Consider the following 19,327-nt stretch of genomic DNA (forward strand, 5'->3'; position numbering starts at 1 on the left):
TAAAAATGGAAAAATGAATTTATTTACAATATAACCAAATTGGGGAAGGGAGCTACTACTCCATCCCTCTCAAAAGAGGCGTAGTGGCAACTCACAGGAGTGGCAGAAAAAAAAGCCAGGAATCATGCAGCACAGATTCAGCCCAGATCTGACCCAGCAAATGTCGAAAATCTATTTCTCTTGGCACCTCCTGGAGTCAGAGCTAAATGATAATCTCATTCCCCATAAGAGAAGGCCAGACAACACTTTCCAGCTCTAAACATCGCAATCTTTAAAGGTCCATTGCAACTCTTGGTTTTCACTTGGGGAGGAGGACATCTGTGCAGCTCTGAACCGAGAAGGAATAGGATTCACAGAGTAGAAGATAGGCCATCCCCTGTCCTCTGGGACAAGAAGTCACTGGAGAGGGTGACAGGACATGGTGGGGGCACTGTGGGAACAAAAGTCAGTGCTTCTGGTGCTGAAGCAAGACAGTTGGATTCCAAAGCGAAGGTGGCAAAGCCAGGCACTGCCCATGATGGAGCTGTCTGGAGGGAGTGAGGCCCCTTGAGCTGATTTTGAGGATCAGTTAGATGAGAAGAAGTTGAAATTACCATGATAATGTCAGGAGTCCCATGCTAGAGTTGTAACCCACTGATGTGGCACCAGGAAGGCAAGGGAGACCTGTAACAAGCGTGGTTGGAGTACAGGAAGGGGGATGTGTAGGAAATGCTGTCATTTCTAGACCTGAGGAACCTGCTAGGACCAAAATAGAGTTGGAGGATGACAGTGCGACAATTTGTGGTGGCTACTTGGCTGTTGTCTACAATGACAATAGCTTATACTTGAGGGAGAGCACTGGGGTAGCAGGAAGTGGGCATCATGTGGCAGCTGTGGAAGACAGGTGTCAGGGATGTGCATTTGGATACTTGTTGAAAATGACATGGTAAGGAAACCCTTAGCTCTGAGTTTCCCACAGGTTCCATTTAGACCTCAAAGGTGTCTCAGGACTAGGCAGGCAAATGCTCCATACCTCGCAGGTCTTTGTGGGACAGGGTTGGGAATATTTATGGGCTTTCAGGGTTCCCCTCGGGGTGGATGTGGCTCATAAGAGACCCTCTTCCCTGACACAGCATCACTGTGTCTTTACCCAGGAAACACTTAGTGATTTGAAATTGAAAAAAGAAAATCCACAAACTGGATACATGACGTTGTCACAAACAATGGGTGACATTATTGCTTTCCCTATACTCCAGCATTAAAAAAGTATGTATTAGTTCATAGATCATGGGCTAAATTTCCTGGGACACTTTCTTGCTTACAATCCTAATGTGCTACCTATTTATAATACAGCTGAAAACAGTGTCTTTAAACTGACCTAATATTGGCTTTAAGAGTTTTGGGTTTCACAATCTTTTCTACCACTTCAGTAACTCAGGTGGCTTTAGCCAAGATTGTACCAAAATGATGAGTGTGTGTTTGTCTGGGTGCTGTCATCTGTTTTACTTGGATCAAAACTGATAGCCTGGAAAAAGGAGACTGGAAATATTCATAGGCGAGGCTGCAATACTGTTTAAGGGAGAGATGACCAGAAACTCGCTTTAGCTCTTCCTTAGTCCAGAATTCTAGGTTACTGGCACAATGTATCACCTAGGAGTCACACACATTTACCTAATAAGTCATCACCTAGGAGTCACACACAATTTTACCTAATAAGTCAGAGAGGATTGATTTCAACAACCCATGTAGATCTGAGATACCAGGTATTTTGGTGAACCACAATCAGTGATATAAACTGACTTCTCTGAACTCATTTGAAATATTCAAAGTATTTTTAAAAGTAAAGAAAGAAATTGGGATAAACAGTCCCATAATGCCTCAAAATAATTTCCTAGATATTTAAAATTATTACAGTAAAAAAATCATTTTATTTCTCCCTGAGATATGAATAATTGCTTTAACTCTCTCCTTTTATAGGAATAAAATATTCTAAAGTAAAGAAATCCTTTGTTAACATTTTAAAAGTTAAAGTCCAATTTAAAAATTAGTATTTAAGCCTGATGAACTACTTCAACAAAGAATCCCTTGAATAAAGAATAAGGAATGCTAATCTAAAAAGAAATTATTTATGGTTTTCTCCTGTACAGGTAAAAGTAAAAACTTTTCAAAGATTTAAAAACAACCATAAGCAAAAAAGATGATGTTCATACATCGGAGACTTTTGGAGTGAATGTCTGTCTTAGTAAAAGTGGTGTTGAATCTCCCAGGCTGGCTATACTGCTGTCTTAGAATTCACACCTTGAACCCCAGGTCATCAGTAAGGTCTCTGTGCTTTATTTTAAAAAAAAACTGGAAATTCTGCATAGCTTTGGCTATGTCTCAAAAAGAATGCTCTCTTCTAGCCCTCTGCTATGTGTCAGAGAGCATATGAAAGGCCAATGACCCTGGTGGTTAGGAGAACTTACCAGCAGTCACAATATAGAAAAGACAAGAGTTTATTTAGATCAGAGGACACTGTTAAGAAGGGCCATCAGAGAATTTCCAAGAGCAGTGCAGTTAGGGTGCAGATTTGTATCTGTATAAAGAGTAGGGCATGGGGAAAGAGGTCTGAGTAGCAGACCTAGATATCTCAGGAATGTTTCCTCCAGGAAGCCTGGGTTCTGCTGACCCTTTAGGAGCACCTTTATTGTTTCCAAAGTTGTACATTGAAGTTGCAAACTGTCAAGGTCTCTCTCTTGGTTCAGACACAAAAGGTCCTTCAGACTTAGATAAAGCTATCTGTATGCTTTAACTCTGGGAAAGATGGGGCATTAACTCACTGGAAGGAAAGATCGAGTGGTTTGCTTTTGTTGTTATCTTGTGCTGTTTGTAGTCAGCATTAATGTGATACCTAATGACTGCCAGTGTGTACTGGGCAAGATTGTGTCAGCAGAGAAATTTGAATACTAAGCATTTTAACCTCTGCGACAACACCCTCTGCTTCCTGAATGTGTGTTCTTCTTTAAGAAAATGCGACTACATACTTTACTATTGAAGAGAATCAAAACACCTTGGAGGAGAGTGACCCTCCCTTTTAGTCATTGCCCTTGATGTGAACGCAGGGGGTCGACTGCACATGTGCCTCTCCCTCCTGAGGCAGGGCTGTAATGTCACCGCTTAATGCTCCCCTCTCCCTAGGGACTCTGCAGCAGCAGATATGTGCAGAAGATACAACTGTATTCATCTGCTCATTCACTCTGCAGCTTACTGAGGATGGGCACGGTCTCCATGGCAACCCTCACACACCAATGTACTGCATTTAACATTCAGAATGTCTGGTCTAAAAATAGCTCTGGCTGTGAGCTGCTGAAAAGCCTTGGTGGGCTCATAAGCACAGAAAGTCTGACCTTTCCTGAGTGTCCCTTTACTTAGCCCGTTTTTCACAACCAGACCTACCAGCCTGTTCCCCAAAGTGCCCTTACTCAAGGACTGAAATCAGTACCCAGTGGTCACTTCCACCCTGTGCTCCCTTACAGAATGAAGCAGGTGGGGGAGACTGAGAAAAAGGCTGTTTCTTTTTTCAAATAGTGTTTTAGCTTGGAATTATCTTAGCTTTACAGAAGGTTTCAGGGATAAAGTCCCATAAAGCCCTTGCTCTATCCCTCAGTACCAAGAATAATCTCCTGCTCCTCCTCCTCCTCCTCCTCCTCCTCCTTCTTCTTCTTCTTCCTTTTTATTTATTTATTTATTTATTTATTTATTTGTACTGGGGGGTTGAACTCAGGACTTTGTGCTTTCCGGGCAGGTATTTATGCCACTGAGCTATATCCCCAGACCAAAACCAAGAATCTCATACAAGTAGGGACCTCTAAGGTGCCAGAATGTCTGCAATGGCAGCCCAGGGGTCAAGCATGGTCTTGGTGAGGAGAGAAGGGGTGATGGGAGAAGGAGCCAGCCATGGACCAAGGATGCTGGGATTCCTTGGGAATGGACAATCATCTTCCTAGGGCCAAATGTACCTGCTGCTCTATCAATGTCATGGAGATGGGATTCCTGAAGCCCTCTTCTAGGTGTATCAAAAATGTTACCACCCTGCAACGAGAAGCAAAAAGTGATTTGCTTTTATCTAGATGAATTCATCAGACTGTATGAGTTCACTGGAGCTGCCAAACAAATATTACAGCCTAGGAAATTTAAACACCATGTACTATCTCACAGTCTGGAGACTGGGTGTCTGAAATCAAGGGACTAGCCAGATTAACTTGTTCTGAGCCACTCTCCTTGGCTTAGGGATCTTTTCCTGCATCTTTGCACAGTACTCCCTCTGTAAGTTCTCATCCTCACCACATATAATACCACTTATGTCAAATTTGGGCCATGCTTAATTTAATGAGTTCTCCAAAGAACCTGTAAGTCCAAATCTGCTAGATTCAAGGCAGGGTGGCTCATGGCAGAAGACAAAAACTCATGGTGGTAGAAAAGAGAAAAAACAATAACAAAAGGGGTAGGAGAGAAAGATAAAAAAAAACTCTTTCTATCCTTATATTATATTATATTATATTATATTATATTATATGTAGACTACCCATCCTACAACATTTACACCCATAATCTCAGCATTAGACAATGAATCAATCACAAACACTAGATTTAGCCACTTCTGAAAATTGACCCCACCATGACTGCATGAGGCTTTGAGGGGCCATCCAGACACAAACCATAACACAGAACTTCACTGTAGGAATTGAAGATGGAGCAGAGAAATAGTAGTATGACTCAGATCATCATTTAGCCTCAGATCATTTTCTCTCCCAGACTTTCAGACAACTTCCTGAGAGGTCTATAATATCTGTCTTTTAATACCAGTTTGCTCAGTTTTGTAAAAAGCCAGTTTAATCAGTACTAGTGCTGTAAGTCTAGTTTAATCAGTACTAATCTTACAAGACTAGGTTAATCAGTACCAGTTCTGTGAAGCCAGTTTAATCAGCACTAGTCCTGGTTATACTATAGCTGTTATAGCTTGTATCTAGATGTCATCCGAAAGCCTCATGTATTCATAGGTAGGTTTTTGGGGAAGTGGATTAAGGCTATGTGAATATGGATTAAGAGTGTAATACACTAATTGGCTTAGCATAGTTCTGGTTATGGACTATTGGAAGACCCACGCTGGGTGTGGATGGCACCACACAAAAGATTATATCCTGCATGGGATAAAAGGAAAGAAGAGGCTTGCTGCTGCTTGCTGCTTCCTGCCTTCCCTGCTGTGGATCATCTGTCCTCTGCAGTGCCCCTCTGCTATGCCATCCTGCCTGGGAGCCAGCTGACTATAGATTGAAACCTCTACAAATTCTGAGTTGAAATGAACTTTTCCTTCTTTAACTTGTAGGTGTCTGTATATCTCAGCAACAAGAACAGTAACTAAGACATTATCAATCCTGTTAGAACAATTTAATCAATCCTAGTCCTGTAAAGACACTTTAATTGCTACTACTCCTATAAAGACAATTTAGTCAATACCGATCCTTTCTCTGAGTCAAATGTAGGAGGGATTTGACCTTGGAATCCAACTTGGTTGAATTATTTTGCTCTTAAGGTCTCAGGATGACCTTCTAAATGCATGCAATTACTATGTGTTAATTAAGAATGAAAATATTTTTAAAATTGAAATAAATAAAAATTTAAAAACCACATTTAAGACACTAAAGAAAAAAATAAATTCTCAAGATAGGAACAAAAGTCCTAGACACCAGCAATAGCCTTGCCCTTTGGCTATCTGAACATACATTGGGGTCTCTTACCTGATGAGACACTGTACATGTTTCTGTGACTGCCCCTAAATGGGAAAATAAATATCCCCAACAGCTGTCACTGTCTCATGTCTTTGTTCATGGCTCTGGAGAGTGGCTATGCTCCAACTTATGCAAACTGCATCTCTTTGTTTCTCTCATCAGCACAGGTAGAGGTCTCTTCGCTGCTGATAGTTCTTAAAAGCCATTTCTGCTCCAAAGGATGGCATGTAATTGCTGCCCTCTGAAACATAAAATAATTCTATGCTTTTTCTAGTTCTGGGGATGAAACCCAGGGCCTTGACACTGAGCTATACCCTTATTATTATTTTTTTCCTGAGACACTCTGTCTCTCTAAATTGCACAGACTGGGCTCAAACTCTCGTTCCTTCAAACTTGACCTCCCAGAGTACCAAGATTACAGGTATATGCTACCATACCATACTTAATTCTGTGCTTATTAAAGTGCAAAATGTTTAGTTTTGTTGCGAAAAATAGTGTCAATGCTACACCTTGTTCAGCAATAACAATTTAGCAGGTCATGCTTGAGTATGCTTTGTGTAACATTCTCCTGCTGGTCTCTCCTCTGCAGTGATCTACGGGGTTCTGTTTGAGAAGAACAAGGAAGCAGCCTTTGCCAACTACCGCCTCTGGGAAGCCCTGGGGTTTGTCATCGCCTTTGGGTACAGCACCTTTTTATGTGTCAGCACCAAGCTCTACATTCTGGCAGCAGTCCTGATTCTGACCATGGTGGCTTATGGAATTGTGGAATATCTGGAATCCAAGAGCCACTCCCAGATCTCTGTTGCAGGAGGCAGAAGCCAAGTAAATGAAGGAGAAAGTCAAACAAATGTGAAAGAGATTCGCATTGTAGCTGAAGACCTTAGAAAATATTAGCAAAGGGGTTTTATTTTAATATGTGTCAGGTATATACTTGCTTCTTCACAGGTATTTCAGCAAGATAGTATATTTTACTTTTTCTGTAACTTTTTTCTACTCTATAAATTTTCAGTTGACTATTCTTATCAATAGACATCAAGAGTATACATAAAAATATTAATTTAATTTCAGATGTGAAAGAAACATATGGATATTTGCCTGGAAGCACCTTGTTATTATTTGCTTTTAAGAATTGGAAAGATCATATAAAATAATGTAGTCTAACATAGTAATTTGACAGAGGGATAAAAAATTTAAGCTTTTAACACTATAAATTTTTCTTATATCATAAATTTTACTAATAGATCTAGACAAGTAAAGTTAACAAAGTCACAAAGCCAGAAGAGAGACTTCTGTAACTTACCATGTGTTTCTAAGGAAATGCAATTATGGACTCATTTCCTGGACAAATCCTGTTATCCGAAAGACAATCATAGATCACATAACACACATATCATCAGGTAGCTGGCATGGTGATGCTCATATATAATCCTGGCATTGAGGGAAACTGAAGTCCAATCTTGCCCAGCCAGGTCAACTCAACAAATTAGTGACACCTTGTCTCACAATAAAAAAGAGTTGTAGGGGCTAGGGATTTGGCTCAGTGGCATAAGTGCCTGCCTTGATGCATAGTCGTGAGTTTGATCCCCAGTAGCACAAAAAAACCTGGAGACAGGTCAGTGAGAAGACCCTGAATTAATTTGAAAAAACATTAGTATGTAACTTAGCATGTTATAGACCCTCCGAAGTTATCAAGAATAATTTAATATGCAATATGTTATATTTTTTATTAAGATGAAAAACTGGACATATGTCACATGTCACATTCCCATCTACATTCCTTGGCAGGGTTGTTGTCATCCCAAACAGTCCTTTCTCATCCTTTATCTTCCTGGATAAAGGAAGTAATGCTCTCCACACTTCCTCTTCCCAGCCTGTCTTCTTCTGTCCTGGAACTCTGATCTCTGGGCCTTGATACCTCTGGCCAGTCCCTCTCTCCAATGTGTCCTTCCCTCTTCCTCCTTAGGTTGTGCTCCCAATTCTCCTTCCTCTTGTGTAAAGGAAGCCTTCCCTGCTGGACCTTATGATAATCACACTTGGGGCAGCATCTACCCCAGCTGGAACCTGAGCTTTCTGTTATATCATCTGGGCAGCTGCCAATGTTAGTTGAGAGAATAAAAGATATCAGTAGTTCAAGGAGTTATTAGCCCTTTCCCATCTCTCCACGAAGTCTCAGCCAAGCTCCCCTCTGTTCACTCACACATTCATTCACTGCTTTCCTACAATGGATGCTGGTTTCTGTCTGGAGACTCAGTGGTGAGCTGACTTAGGCACAGACGTTCCTTCAGCCACAGTCAGCCAAGATAGGGGACAGGCAGGGGTTAAAAAAAAATGTAACATTGCAGCATTCACAAGGCAATGTCTTGAGGCTTCCTAAGTCACTTGTTCTAGGCTGAGCTTGGCATGTTTCTTGCTTACAGAGTTCTCCAGCAACGCTCGGTGTCTATGATGCCCACATCCCCCCTCTTGTCACTTAGGCTCACCTGTGCTTGCTTTGTCCACCTGCCCATTGTTCCAGGAACACATCCTGGGATTCTGTTCTCTGCCTGCGGAGTTCTGCTCCCTCTGCCACCTTTTCCCAGCAGAGGCTCTTCCTCTGCCACCTGAGATACTTAGCAAGAGGCTTTTGTTAAAGCCAAGAACAGCCACTTTGCTCCTGCAGCTTGGGCCCTTTGAGGGCCTCCCCTGAAGAGCACACTCAGGCCCTGACTGCGATGTTCCAGGCCTCTCATGATTCAGCCACAGTTGCCTCCTTATGCCAGTTTTGGCCCAACTGTACTCTCCAGTATTTCTCTTAGACTACTGACTCTTTTCCTCACTGGTCCTTGGCTCCTGCCACTTTCTTGTCTGTATCCAAATCATTGTAGTCTCTCAGGCAAAAATGAAGCACCATAATTTCCAGTGACGGGTACCCATGAGGTACACATCACTTCTCGCAGCCTTCAGTGACCTACTTCACCGACTGGGATCATCCTGTTCCCTAACTTTGACGGCACTTTGTGTCCCTGCACCTTACAGGCTGCTTACAGTTGTCCATATGAGATCCTGACTGTCCTCACACTCCCACAAAATGCAGCTGGGGTCATTTCTAAAGGAGTCAGAGCTTGGGAAATATTTTCACAGGAGCTGTGTTTGTTACTTTTCTCATTACTAAGGCAAAATATGCAACATTCAAAGTTAAAAGAGGTAAAGTATATTTCAATTCACAGTTTGTAGAGGTGTCTGTACATAATTGGCTGGTTCCAAGGCAGGGTGGCATGGCAGAGGGGCATCACAGAGGACAAACAGTCCACAGTAAGGCAGGCAGGTAACAACAAACAGCAGAGGAAAGCCTGCCTCCTTTCTGTTCCTTTATATTTCATCCAGGCTAAAAGCCTATTGATTGGTACCACCCATGCACAGGGCAGGGGCTTCCATTATTCACACCCTTGATCCCATTACATTAATACACACTCATCCAGCCACCTTTGAAACTTCCCACCTATGACCACATAAGGCTTTGGGGGACATCTAGATACAAGCCACAATAGAGGCCCTTCACAATAAAGGACAAATGACATGCAACGTCCCCTCCAACTCAGAGGTTAAGATTTGTAAGTGATGTGCTCCTGGATGCCAGTGGTATAAGAGGAACCCCAACTCTCTTACCCCCACTCTGCTCTGGTGTGAGAGGGTGGAGCAACCTCTCATCCAGTCACTTTCACGTTCCTGGTAGTACTTTACAGGACAGCATGGAAACAATGGGCCAGACTGGCCCCGGAGGCATGGGAAAGAGCTGGGAGGGGAGTCAGGAAGTTTGTATATAAGCTGGGGAGACTGCAAAGAGGTGTGTGCAAAGTAGCCTTGGGTCCTGGGCTTCAGAACCCAGACAGAAGGGCTGAACCAACTCTGATTTTTAGTTCACTTTTTTAGAAGAAGGCTAAACAGAGCCTAAGTTACACCAACATTACTGGATGCTCTATGTGGCTTGTGCTCAGACATCTGAGTAAGCCAAATGGATGAAATGAGCTGGCATACAGGGGAGGCTGAGAGTGGTCAGCTCTGGTGCTGGACATACTTCATCCCCCCAGTAACTAGAAGATATGGAGAGAACACTGGCCCAAGCCTGCCACATGTGAGGCTTTGCATTCACTCCTTAGTGTGGGAGACAGCTCCAGTGACTCCCTTTGAATCCGAAACAATTGCCGTGACTTTGATTACTTGGAGTCTCATTTCCTTATACTGATATGTAAAAGGCTGGGTAGGGTATTTCCTTCTCTCTTCAATTGGCTCTTAGCATTGCAAATAAGGCTAGCTGAGGTGCTCATATACAAAGTGTATAGCCATCAAACAGTCCTGTTTTCTTGCATAGTGCAGAACACAATGCAGGGTTGAGCATGCGAGATGTTAGAGCAAATAGCTCTGGGAATGTCAACGGGGTACAGCTTCAAGATAAGAGGCTATGACTCCCCAGGGCACAAGAGTTTGCATATCAGAAACCTAAGCAATAGTCCCCCAAAACAATTCCACTGCTACCTTAAGTGGGTTATATACATTGATCCTTCTACATATCTTTATCTCTGCAAATTACAGAAATGCCATCCTTTCACCTGGCCAGCCAGCTCAAGTTACTCAATAATTCATCCCTGAGCCACCCGCCTTTCTTCACAAGATAATAAATGCTGGGAGAGGCCTAGGAGCCAGGCCTTTGTCCCCACGTCCTCACAAGGATTGGACTTAGGACCTCTTGGCTGCCCTTAACTTGAAATATGCCTTTGTGTCTTACTCTCGCTGTGGATTGCACTGATGATGGTAGATTGGAATTAACCTGCTGGGATTCCAATAACATCTCAATGGGATTACAAATATAACCTCCTGGATTGTGAGGAGAACTAGAAAGAGGATTACAATACTTGGATGACTGAACTTGATATTTGGGTTTACAGTACTTAGTACCACAAAAAAGGATGATACTAAAATGTAAAACGATTTTCACATGGTTCTTAACCCAGGTACAAGGACCAAACACAGTGGACACTGTCTTTGATGACTGTTTTTGTGCATTTTTATGGCAGCTTAAAAGCCAATCTTGGATTCCAGCCACGGGCTCACCACTGGCCATGATTCTGGGGTTGTGCTCATGTAGGCTCCTACAGAAGAGCAGCTCCTGTGTGTGTTACTTGGACTATTTTCTGCCCCATCTTCTAGGAGGCTGAGTTCTCCTACTCCACAGCCTGAGCCAATGGCCTTCACAGAGCTAGCTCCTACCTGCCTCTATTTGTACAGTGAGATGAAGTGCTTGAGCTATTTTACCCTACTGAAGGAGATGGCAACAAAATAATATAAAATGAGTTTTAAAGGACTGTATTATTTTTCCATTGCTGGGACAGAGTACCTGACACAATTTAAAGAAGAAATATTTTATTGTGTGTCCTTTTGAGACAAGGTCTCACTATGTAGTTCAGGCTGGCCTTGAGCTCACTTTGTAGCCCAGGGTGATTTTGAACTCAGACACACCCTCCCCGTCATGCTCCAGTGACGTACCTCCAACCAAGTCCCATCTACTAATGGCACATTCAGTTAGGAACTCATCAACGGATTAAAATCCACTGGCGAGGTTTATGCCCCATGGTTCAATCACCTAAAAGCCCCATCTCCAATCACGTGAGGGGATATTGTAGATCCAAACCATAATATGGATTAAGGTATTTCAGAAGATTTCCTAGTCTCACGACCAAGCCAAAGACATTCCTTTTTTTCCCCAATGCTATTTCGAGGCCCAAGTTCCTTTTTTGTTGCTAGGCCCCAACCGCCCTCCTACTGGAATGTTTTCTGTCCACCTTCTCCCAAGCCCCAGTGGGCAGATCACACAGTTGGAAGAAAAGCTGAGTCCAGAGTTGGAAGAAATTTTCCTCTTGCTTTTCTTTTTCTATCTCCTCCCTCTGGAATTAGCGTCTTGGAAGGGTCAAAGAATCCTGAAAGAACCATAGTTGCTATGGAATGTGAACCTGAGAAGGTGGTTCTCCAAGGGCTGGCCACACACTTGTGTCCCTTAAGGTCCTGCCGTGTCAGCTCCAGAGAAAGAACGAAGGCTGTTTACAAGTTTGCCCTGAAGGGTAAGGGTGATCACAGCAGCATCAAGCAGTGAATGCTGGGAACAATGTTCTGCTGGGGAGGAGCGAGCCCCAAGCTTATGTCACCTTGTGTTTTAAAAGCAAGCACTGACATTGAGAGTCATCACCACAGAGACGTAGGACACAGTATGGAAAGTGACCAGGTCTGCACGATGAGGTGGGGGAATGTGGGGCTCTGAGGTTGGCATTCTCGGATCTCACACACTTGGTGTGGGGCAGAAAAAATTGAGAAGTGAAAACCTGAGAGACAAGAACATTCCACTGACAGTGCTCTGAGATGAACAGAGCAGCTGCAGCGTTTGGCCTGACAAGGACTGAAGAGAGATCATCAGTTTGGCAAAGAGCACACCATTGGCACTGGTGGCCAACACAGCTTGGTGAAGCTTTGGGAATGAAGACCTGAACCAAGAGGCTCAAGGCTAGGAAAGAATGTAGATGGTGAGGTTTTCTAGCCCTTCCAGGAGGGCTTCTTCAGAAATGAGAAGAATCTGGTATGAGTCAGGCATGAGCGCACAGTGGAAATACTCAGGGCTTGGGACAGGTGGGCACCAGGTTACTATAGCTCAAGTTACTCATGTGGTGTCTATGAGAAAGGCAAGAATAATCATTAAGTTAAATGCCCTGTCCTGGGTGACACCAGAACAGCCTGATTTCACCTTCCTGACCTAGCATGTTCACTGCTAACGTGTTTGTTAACAGCACTGAATCCAAATCTAATTTCAACTCTGATAAATGCACTAAACTTTTAAATTTTTATTGAATTATAACATACATGCAAGAAATATACAGTTGGGCCAGGGATATAGCTCAGTGGCACAGTGCCTGCCTGACAAGCAGAAGGTCCTGAGTTCGATCCCTGGTGTGGGAAAAAATAAACTCCAGGGTTCCTGACCCTGGTGACACGTAAGAAATATAGTTATATCTGTATAGTTAGATATGTTTTCATACATGGACACACCTATATAATCAGCTCAGTTGAAGCTGAATACATGTGCAGGGCTGTGGCATGGCCTGGGCATGGCTGAATTGAGAATGGGAGACACTTCAGGGGACAAGATAAGCCAGAGCTGAGGCCACCTGTAGACTTTCTGGATAGTTTTCTTTAGTTAGCATCATCTGTTGCTAATTAAATAACAGATGTGTTTGAACCCTTCCCAAGATCCTGCTCTGGTTTCCTGCATTTTCACTCAACTTCCTTGTTTTGAATAAATAGGGGCCACCCACGAACAGTCAGTCAGGCAGTTATCAGAGTTATGCACTCTGCAAGGATTTTGGTGGTCCTAGAGCCCTAAAGATCATGCCACTTGTCTCATTCATTTGAGCCTTCATCATGCACTTGTTTAGAAGATTGGGGACCTAGGCACAGACATCCAGGTACCCAAGGCACACAATTCACAAAGCCATAGACTAATTTTATGCATTTAATTTTTCATTTGATTAATATAAAAGTATCATGTTAATTATAAGTGTTGAAATAATGATAATAATAAAAGTCCTCTCTGAAGAAACACTTCCAATGAGCCAGACACTGCAGTAACTACTGGAGTTTTCAGCGAATGTTACCCAGAAAAGGCCATGGGTTCAGTTACCTGGTTGGGAAGATCTTTGGAGGGAAGAAATGAGTTTTGAGTCTTAGTAAATTGTACAGTTTCTCATGTCCTCCCTCCAGCTTTGCAGACAATAGATGGTTCTTTCTCCATTCCATTTTCTCCATTCCAGACATTTCTACCTGGAGTATGTGCCTGTGCCCTAATTTGGAGATAGGATAGAGGCATCATAAAGTGAATACAGTTTTTCTTATTGGCTCAAAGTTTCCTTGGACTTCACCCAAATTCTACGTAACATCATAGTGCACTGAACCTCCTCTTGATCCTGCCAGGAGAGCATGTAAATGAATCGTGCTGGTGGACAAAGATTGGGGATGGAGTTCTGTCACAATAGTGGACAGTCATTAGGTCCACATAACTGGACAGGAAAAACCACAAAGTGAACCACTTTAGTGTGAAACAGGGGCAATGCTGGACTTGGGCTGCAGGGATGCCGATGCCCCTCTGGACAGTTCTCATTGGCCACCAAGACCAGAGTCTAGGTGATTCCTCCTAGGGAATCAGCTGTCCTCAAACTGTCCTCAAAAACTCCTGCCAGTGAGAGCCTGGATCATATACAGATTTTAGCCAGGGAAATAAGTGGGTCATGTGAAATCATCTGAAGGAGGTGGAGCATGGGCCACACTGGCTGGCAAATGTGTGTTCCTTGTGCTCACCAGGGAAGCAGCCAGGTGTTCTGGTCAGCTGGGCACTATGTCTCCCAGTGTCCAGGGGCCTTTGGCAATTGCCTCTGGCCTCTGGCCTCAGCCTTGCATGCCTTCCTCAGCCAGACACCCAAGCACAAAGGCAGCCTGGAGTCTTGGCAGCTCAGGTGGACATCTCAACTTAAAGAAAAAAATTTTAAATGTTGAATAAACTCAGGATATATTAAATCACTAAGCAAGATAATGAAGACCCAGATACTACTTCCCTGGCTGAAAACACTGCCCAAGTACAATAGCTGCTAAACCTACCCTTCATTTTATGCTCACAAAGACAGCCAAGGTGGAAGAATTTAATTATGCTTTATTTTTATCAAATTTACCAGCACACGGGGCTGGAAAATAGCAATAATTGATGAGTTAACAAATCAAACTGGAAAAGGATAACACCTTCCTGATTACATTATGAATTACATTTATTCTTGGTTTGTTAATTAGAAAATCTATGCTGCTTCCCTTTCGCCTGATTAGATCCTGGCCAGCCTCCTCCACTGGGGATCATGCAGTTCTTACATCGTTCCCTGAAGCAGTCTGTTGTTCCTGAAAGCCTGTGGCAATGCCTGTAATCACAGGGTCAGCAAAACAACCTTCAACACTTATCCGCAGAGGCAGGCAGCAAAAGCCCTGTGAGCTGCCAGCGGGTTTGGCTGAGGAAGAGGTCCTGCTCTTATTTATGGAGCAAACTTTTGCTTAAACAAACAAAGATTTATTTTGGAAACTCAACTGTTTTTGTGTATTTTAGATGCCAGTAGGGCAAATTCAAAAGAGACAGCAGGAAGAGGCCCTGTTTCCTTGCTGCCTCTAAGCCTCTGTCCTCCTGCACTGGTGCTCAGAGAAGCCAGAGCCCCGTGAAGGGTGGAGATGGCCTCCCTCCATGAAGAAATCAGGCTGAGCACTGCTAAACAACATGCACTTCTGTGTGCTGCCCATTTTCAATTCTGCTAAGCAGGTGCTGAAGAGAGGTCCATGGCACCCACCATCTGAACCAGAGCCCTAGGAGAGCCAGTCTTGCCAGAGATATGCAACCGGAGTTGAGGGTGACATCATGGAAACAACACCCAGGATATGGGAACAGTATGGCCAAGAGCAAGGAAAATATATAATACATATGATGAATGCATATATATATATATATATATATATATATATATATATATATAATATGAATTATATAATATATAATGAATCCATAATATGTTAATATGTAATATATTAATATATTAATATATATTATATATAGAAAGTATAGATAATATATCTAAAAATACACTTTGACAGTACAATTGTCTTACATGTTTGGGCTATGCTAATAGCCCATAGCAATATGCTAATTAACTTTATAAGGTCATCAAGATAAATGAATCTGATGGAAAAATAAAAGGGAGGTCAAGTAAGGGGGAAATGAAAGGAATTGAAATGTGTCATAGTATGTGCATGTATCAATCCCCTACAGTGAATACAATCATTATATATACATTATATATTACAATACTAATAAAAGTCAAAACACCCAACAAAACAAAAATGAAAACTGGATCCTCGCTCTGTTTTGAGAGCCTGTTTTGGAAAAACAAAAGTATAATAACCAGTGACTTCCAGGAGGCTACTGTCACTAGACTCCAAACCCTCCTCCGGGCCCTTGCAGGATAGTTATCCTCCATGTACCCCAGGTATGTCCTTGGGGTCAACATTTCCAAGAAATGCTCTTCCTAAGGTCAGGCATGGGACACTGCTTTTAGGTACTTTTTCCCATGGGCCCTACAATCCCAAGAGTACCATCAAAGCCCAGGGTATGGGAGCCTTCGCCTTTCCTGAGCCAGGAGGATTTGAGGCCAGAGCCAAACCAGACCCAGAGTTCATGAAATCCCATAATTATATTAATGACCTAATAAAACACTTGACAGTAGCTTCTAAAGAATCAGGAGGCTATAGCTTATTAGATGCATTTATGCTCTGATTAAGTCAGCCTAATGTAAAGTCAATGAAGGAAGAATTTTGCATATTTTAAACTTCTCCAGGTGATGAGTTCAAAGACAGTATATTTTCACTTGTTCTAGCTTCATTTGCAGTTGAGCTAACTGGTGGCTACTTAAACCATGGCTGGTGTTTTCCTAGAGGCAGTAACTTTTACCTTATTCATAGCCTGCAGACAACATTCTGCAGTAACCAAGTCCAAAGTGCCCAATAGGATTCACTTCTTTGACTCCAAAGAGCAGCAGGTGACTGCCCTGCTCAGATGCTGAACTCAGTCAATCTTGTCCCAGAATACTTTGCCTGCTCCAGGTTTCATGAACTGTCTTGGTGGGACCTTCTCCAAGGGAAACACCATGGTGGCATCATACTTCCTGGGCGTTAACTGCGGGAACAGCTAATGTAACATGGTCTCCTTTCATAGCAGGTATGTGGTAGTCTGGCCTCAGCCTTTTGGCCAAGGGGACCCCGTGCATATCAGACTTCATAATAAGTGAACTGTCAGCATCTGCAGGAGAGGCAGCATCTGTGTCCACTTCTCACTGGGAATCTGCTCATAAGCTCCATCCACTCCAGAAAAACCCAGATTTCTCCGCAAGGAAACAGCTAGAAATTCAAGCTGAAAATCATGCAATTATTCATGTAACTGCATATCTGTAATATTGCTTTGAAGTTTGATGTTTATGTATTATTAGTTATACAGCACTTAAAATCAGTGAGACTTCCTAACAGATTTGAAAACCATAGCTTCAAACCTAGCTTTTCTCAGGTGTGAGGGAATGTTTCAGAATGAAGCTGGTGGCCCTGATGACTCTCTTTACTGGCCAGTCCATCTGAGCTCAGATGTCAGGTTGAGGAGGTTCAGTGACAAAGGCCTCAGCTATTGCCTGCAAAAAAGGCAAATATTGGTAACTAATCAAATCTTGTGTTTGTAATGGTATATTTTCATGTTATATTATGTGATATTATACATTCCTTTGCCCTATTATTCTTTGTAATGTGAACCAAATTTAATATCCTTTGGAAAAGGGAAGCTATTATTATTATTTATGATCAATTAATATAAATTTATGCCTTCAGAGCCTGGCCAGAGCTTTCTGCCTTTTAGGCAGAAAGGTGCTCTAAGTTGCTGTGCTTTGGTGAATTATTTGTATCTTTCATTAATTTCATGATGTCAACAGACATTTTTGTTCATTCTAGCATCATTTTTACAATTTTCCACCAGTGCATCTTGAGTGTTGTAGGCAATACTCAAATATCCAAATACGTTGCATATATATGTACACACAGAGCTAGTGACTTAAAAATTTTGGTTAAAAGCCTGAGACTTATTCTATTTTGAAACATGATGTCAGCTTCTGTGATGAATATTTTCATTAGGAAATGAAATTTCCAGTGAGTTTTGCATTCAAAGATTAAATTAACATTAAGACTCCTGGCTTCTGACCTAAAATATGGTATGCTATAGAAAATTTGGGAGTGGGATGGCTTTTATCTAGATGTTCTCTTAAAGCCTTATGTACTCATAGATGAGGCTTTTGGGAGTGATTGAATCATAGGGATGTGATATTGAATTAGTCCACTGATTGGCTGAGCATAGTTATGACTGTGAGTGATGGATTTACTGAAGAGGGAAGACTCACCCTGTATGTAAGTGGCTCCAACCAATAGGGTTTTAGCCTGGGTGGAATAAACAGGGAAAGAAGGAAGACTCTGCTTCCTGTCTGCTGTGCCATGGACTGTTTCTCCTTTGCCATGCCTTTCTGCCATGCTGACCTGCCTTAGAGGCAACTGACTATGAACTGAAACCTCTACAAACTGTAAGCTAAAATAAACCTTTCCTTCTTTAACTTGTGAGTGTCTGGTATTTTGTTCCAGTGATAAGAAAATGACTAGGACAAGGAGACATTTAAGCCAGAAACAAGCAATGGAATCAGAATCGTACAAATTATTTGTATTCAGCATTATTTATCAATGAGTGATAAATATACAAAAATATATGAAATGTTTTATCTTGATAATTCCCAGGAGAAAGTTAGATCCTGTGCTCTTCCCTTCCATCTTTTGCTTATGGTCCACTCACTGTATACTGTGTAGAATGTCTAATTTGAGGACATATGGAGCCAGGCCACCAAATGGCTATATTTCAAGCCAATGCCAAGCCCAGAATCTAACAGGACAGTGGGGGAACAGTATGGAGGTGGGGACTTCTGGACACTAGGCTTGCTTGCCCTTCCAAGCCTGACACCAACAATGACCTATAATTGGGAGGACAGGTGTGAGGTCATGTTGCCTCCTCCACACAGGTCTGCTTTGCATGTGCAAGTCAGTACAGATGAATACATTCTGCACAGAGCTATTTGAATTGGAAACTGTTATATATTGATTGTAAGGGAATAAAAAACCTCAAGCTGGAGGTGTAGCTCAGTGGCATGGCACTTACTTCGTAAGCACAATGTACTGGGTGCCATCCCCAACACTACACACAAAACAACATGATTTCTTCATCATTACAAAAGATATATATTTATCTTCCTTTGTTAAATTGAGTCCTAATATTTTGCAAGGTTTTTGGTTTTTTTTGGATGCGATTATGAAGGATATAATTTCCCTAATTTTTGTCTCAATGAGTTTGTTGTTTATGTACAGCAATGCTATTGATTTTTGAAAGCTGATTTTGTATTCAGCTACACAACAGAATTTGGTTATAAAATTAAAGTCTTTTGGTACAGTTTTGGAATCTTTACATAGAGTGTCATGTCATCTTTAAATATTTCATCTTTAAATATGATCTGTTCTTAATCTTATTCTTTTAGTCTTTTTTCTTGTCTAATTGCTCTGGCTAATGTTTCCAGAACTATATTGAACAGGAGTGGTGGTATCGGATATCCTTGCCTTGTTCCTGATTTTAGAGTGAGAACTTACAGATTTGCACCACTTAGTATGATGCTGACTGTTGATTTGTCATTAGATTGAGGTAAAGACCATATATTCCAATTTTCTGTATGATTTTTTTTATCATGAATGGGTGTTGAACTTTGTCATAAAGAGATTGAAGAGGACATCAGAAAGTGGAAATATATCCCTTGCTTATGAAATCAAAACAGTAAAAAATGGCCATACTCCCAAAATTGTTATACAGATTTAACGAAATTCCAATCAAAATACCATCAGCATAGTTCACAGAACTA

At 42.0% G+C, this 19,327-nt stretch overlaps 1 protein-coding gene across 5 annotated transcripts in view; it reads left to right on the forward strand.

The window, feature by feature from the left end:
- Unc93a (unc-93 homolog A) overlaps positions 1-8,950 on the forward strand; it is a 40,031-nt gene extending 31,081 nt beyond the window's left edge. For 4 of the 5 annotated variants that reach the window (XM_013148860.3, XM_003466352.5, XM_063233067.1 and 1 more), the window contains one exon: positions 6,337-8,950. In XM_013148860.3, the coding sequence (XP_013004314.1) occupies positions 6,337-6,641 (305 nt within the window). In that variant the 3' untranslated portion in view covers positions 6,642-8,950. The remainder of the gene's footprint in view (positions 1-6,336) is intronic. The other variant, XM_063233068.1, reaches the window with a different exon arrangement.
- The last annotated feature ends 10,377 nt before the right edge of the window (positions 8,951-19,327 follow it).

The sequence above is a fragment of the Cavia porcellus genome, unplaced genomic scaffold, assembly GCF_034190915.1.
Source record: "Cavia porcellus strain 051 isolate PalLab524CR breed Dunkin Hartley unplaced genomic scaffold, mCavPor4.1 scaffold_22, whole genome shotgun sequence".
Lineage (NCBI taxonomy): Eukaryota > Metazoa > Chordata > Mammalia > Rodentia > Caviidae > Cavia > Cavia porcellus.